Source organism: Solanum pennellii, chromosome 6 (assembly GCF_001406875.1).
Source record: "Solanum pennellii chromosome 6, SPENNV200".
NCBI lineage: Eukaryota > Viridiplantae > Streptophyta > Magnoliopsida > Solanales > Solanaceae > Solanum > Solanum pennellii.
In genome coordinates, this window is record NC_028642.1 from 2,010,186 (window position 1) to 2,014,037 (window position 3,852).

Here is a 3,852-nt window from a genome sequence, read left to right on the forward strand (position 1 = left end):
AACAGAGGCCTAGGACCTAGGTTATATTTATATATGAAAAATGTTATTAAATATATTTAATATTAATTTAACATGTTTTAATCAATAAAAATATATGTATCGCAAGGCTATTCGGTTCGATTTGAAATTTTTCTTTTTTTTTTTTTTCATAATAAGATCATCTTAATTATTCGGACGGTTATACACTTAAATAAAAACCTATAATTTTATTGGAAAAGTTACATAAATCAATTCAATTCGATCGATTTTTCATATTCTTTTTACACCCCAAAATGGCACAAAATCCAAAATGTTATTTCTTAAAGCATGGATAAAAAAATTCAGGTTTAGAAAGGGAACAAGGTAAGTAAGACTTGCTTAGACCTTGGAAGTATATGGCGTTCTCTCAATTTCATTTGTGAAAAATGAGATTACAATATAAGTCTGAATATTTTTTGTTTGATATAGCAAAATATTATTATAACGGATGACTATTACAAAGAAATTTATGAAGATTATTTTTCTATATTTTCAATATATTTATGAAACACATTCTAAGGGAGGAGTAGGATATCTAATCCTATCATCACAATAATCATAAGTTTTATAATTGACTCTATATTTTTCATATAATTTTTTTTGTGTAGAACTCAACCTCCAATATATTTTTTGGTTCCACCAATAACTTTGTGAATTGCAATTATTAGTATTTAATTTAATTATTGGGCATCCACCAATATTAAAATCTTCAAAATAAGCTTTGAAAGGTGCAAAAGACCAATTGGTTTTTGTTAATCCTCCATCTGTTGCCCAACCATCTCCATCCCATATTGTGGCTAGTAATTGCATTGGTTGTCTTGGATATCCAACTCCAATTTTTTCATTGTTTTTGAACACCCTAATTGGAATATTTTCCACATAAAACCTGAAAATATTTGAAAAAATATACAAAAAAAAATTTAGTTTATATGCACTGATAATGTAAATATATTTAACTTAGTTATTACTATCTCTGTCCCATTTTATATGTCACCTTTCGAATTTCAAGAGTCAAACAAGTCTATCTTTGATCGTAAATTTTTCATAGATCTTTTAAACATTTTGAATTATCAATGATTGTGACTCATAATACCTTTTATGCAGTTTACAAATATATAAATTTCATTTCAAAAAAATTGAAGATTTCATGCATAAATTTTCAGTCAAACTTAAATTGTTTGATTCTCAAAATATAAAATGTATCATATAAATTGAGATAAAGGGAGTACAATTTAGTTGGTTCTATTCGGGCTAACTTATGTGTGTCTTGTGTAACTGACCAATATATATATATATATATATATATAATCTTAATTTCTGACCACTAATATAAATAAGGAATAACAACGTTTGTCAAAATTTAGGGTACGAAAGATAAGCATTGATGACTAAACAAGAAAAAGGGTCAAAAATATTCCTCATATTTGATTTATTAGTTGATTATGACCTTATAGTTAAAATGAAGTTATTCTTACCCTTATCGACTACAAACTTGTCAGCAGTATCCTTGATCAATTGAATAAAAAAAACCCAAAATCAATAAATATAACCCTATTTTAACCCGATCGTAAACGATTCATTAAAAAAACATGTACTATATCACATAAATGTACATAATTATATGTATCTTACACTATTTGATGTTCATTCCACATGATTTTATAGTTGTGAAATTCTGCAGTTGGATCAAACCAAAGATGCACCCTTTGCTCTCTACTTCCTACACCATTTACAAACACATTTGTTTGCAAACTATATGGTTTGCCTTCTCTATTGCCCAAAAATTCAAAATCTATTTCATCATTATTGTATGTATTTGAATGTAGCTGCAAAAATATATATGAAATTATTTCATAAATATTTAATTTATAACTTAGAATTCAACTTTATATACATTGATAACGTAAATTTTGTTCACTATCACCGTATTTTAATAGGGAGAAAGCACAAATACCTCCTAGATTTGAACGAAATCTCACAGACACATTTTAACTAAATTAATGTTTATTTTATATATATATATTAAAATATTGTACATCTTTTGTCTTATATGACACACCCCGTGACTCCACTCAGTTGAGGCGCCTGAAAGATATTTGAATGTCACATAAATCAAAAGGGAGTATAAAATTACAAAAAAACAAATGACTTCGAGGGAAGAGACATAGGACCTTAGTTTGATTAAGTTGTATCTCTGAAATTTGAACGTCTAGAGAGGTACTTCGACCTTTTCCCTATTTTTAAATATGTCATAGTATATTCTATGTACACTTATTTATGACGGTTTTTTTGTCGATTGCTTTAAGGTTATGTTTGGTATGAATAAAAAAAATAAATAAAAAATAAATAATTTTCTTACTTATTCTAGTGTTTGACAATTAGATAAAAATATTATTTCAAAAATATTTTCGGAAAATTAATAGAAGATATATTATTTTACTTACATAAAAAGCAACAACAACTCCTGCTGAGTCTTTGTTTGGTAGTTTTATTTTCATGTGAAATGAGCCTGAACCATAATTCTTCTTAGATCCAATGCCAGATCCTATAAAAAAATAAATTACTAAATCAATCAAGCTATAAAAAAAAATCTCTTATATACGATTTGAAACGTGTGCTCTTTTTAATTACTTAAGCTTTGATCGATGCAAGATGCAAGAAAATCTCACTTTGTTAAATTAAAAGGTTTCTATCACTAAATCAATTTTAATGATTAATTAGCAAAAAATTATCGAAAAATTATGTAGTAAGAGGTTTTTAGTAACTAATTTTGTAGCTAATTTCTATTTTTTTTTTGTAGTGATAAATATTGTTGCTACTATTGCCAAAAACAACAAAATAGATACTTCCTTCATTTCTCTTTAATATTTGACATTATTTCCTTCTTAAAAATAATAATAATAATAATAATAATAATAATAATAATAATAATAATAATAATAATGACACATTTCAATATTTTCTTAATGATATGCTTATAGCCATATATATGTTATGATACGTTTCAAGCTATATATTTAAAAAATATTATAATCGTGTAAGTGTTTAAGTGGAGTCAGAATTTTAATTTTTAAGTTCTGAATTTAAAAACAATTTTCTAAATTTATTTTTTATAATTATATTTAATGCATTTGTTAAAAATTAAATATAATATTTGAGTAAAAGCTACAAGGTTGTTGTATTCATAGTTATAACTCTGTCCATGCATGTTTATGATATACAACTTTAAAAACTTTTTTTCTTTTTCATTTTTAAAATTCGATTCAAATCAAAATATGACAAATAAATCGAAACATATGACACAACATATAATAACAAAAAATACCAGAAGATTTGTCCATTGAAATCTGAAGTTCTCTTCCTTGGTTGAAGGATACAACATGTTGATTCCCAAATATAATATTGTAATTGACATCATAGGATATATCTTTGGCTAAAGCTCTAAGTAGGAAAATACCAAATAAACATACAAGTTTTATATAAAAGTACATATTTTGCGACGATTAAAATAAAAAAATAAAATAAAATTTTATATGGTTGAGCTAAAATATTTATTTTTAATGAAGATGTTTGAATACTAGAGGGACATATATATAGTGGGGTTTTGGTGTGTTTTTTTTTTGGGGGGGTGGGGGTGGGCTAATGAAGGGTGTGTTTGATAATGGAGAATTTTTCAGTTTTTCTATATTCATTGGTTATTTTTTTCAAGAAAAACAAGTTATTTAAAATCAGGGTAATAATTTCGTCAATGTAAACAAGAAAATGATCTTTAACAGCAATTAATTAACGGCAATAGTTTAATCATCATTAAATAAGTATTTTTAGAGGCAATTA

At 25.5% G+C, this 3,852-nt stretch overlaps 1 protein-coding gene across 1 annotated transcript; it reads right to left on the bottom strand.

Annotated features, from left to right (window-relative positions):
- Positions 1-1,982: 1,982 nt before the first annotated feature.
- On the bottom strand, positions 1,983-3,559 carry LOC107021952 (xyloglucan endotransglucosylase/hydrolase protein 2). The gene is made up of 3 exons (XM_027917393.1): positions 3,344-3,559; positions 2,463-2,563; positions 1,983-2,103 (listed from the first exon to the last, which is right to left on the bottom strand). Exons 1-3 carry the CDS (start codon positions 3,507-3,509, stop codon positions 2,065-2,067), a joined length of 306 nt encoding a protein of 101 aa, XP_027773194.1. The 5' UTR covers positions 3,510-3,559; the 3' UTR covers positions 1,983-2,064.
- Positions 3,560-3,852: the final 293 nt, after the last annotated feature.

Excerpts from the sequence above, each read along its gene's own strand:
- LOC107021952 (XM_027917393.1), bottom strand. The coding sequence starts at position 3,509 with ATGTACTTTTATATAAAACTTGTATGTTTATTTGGTATTTTCCTACTT. Across the intron at positions 2,564-3,343 it reads TTCAATGGACAAATCTTCTG|GATCTGGCATTGGATCTAAG; the intron begins GTATTTTTTGTT and ends ATTTTTTTATAG. Across the intron at positions 2,104-2,462 it reads GAGTTGTTGTTGCTTTTTAT|GCGCCTCAACTGAGTGGAGT; the intron begins GTAAGTAAAATA and ends AATATCTTTCAG.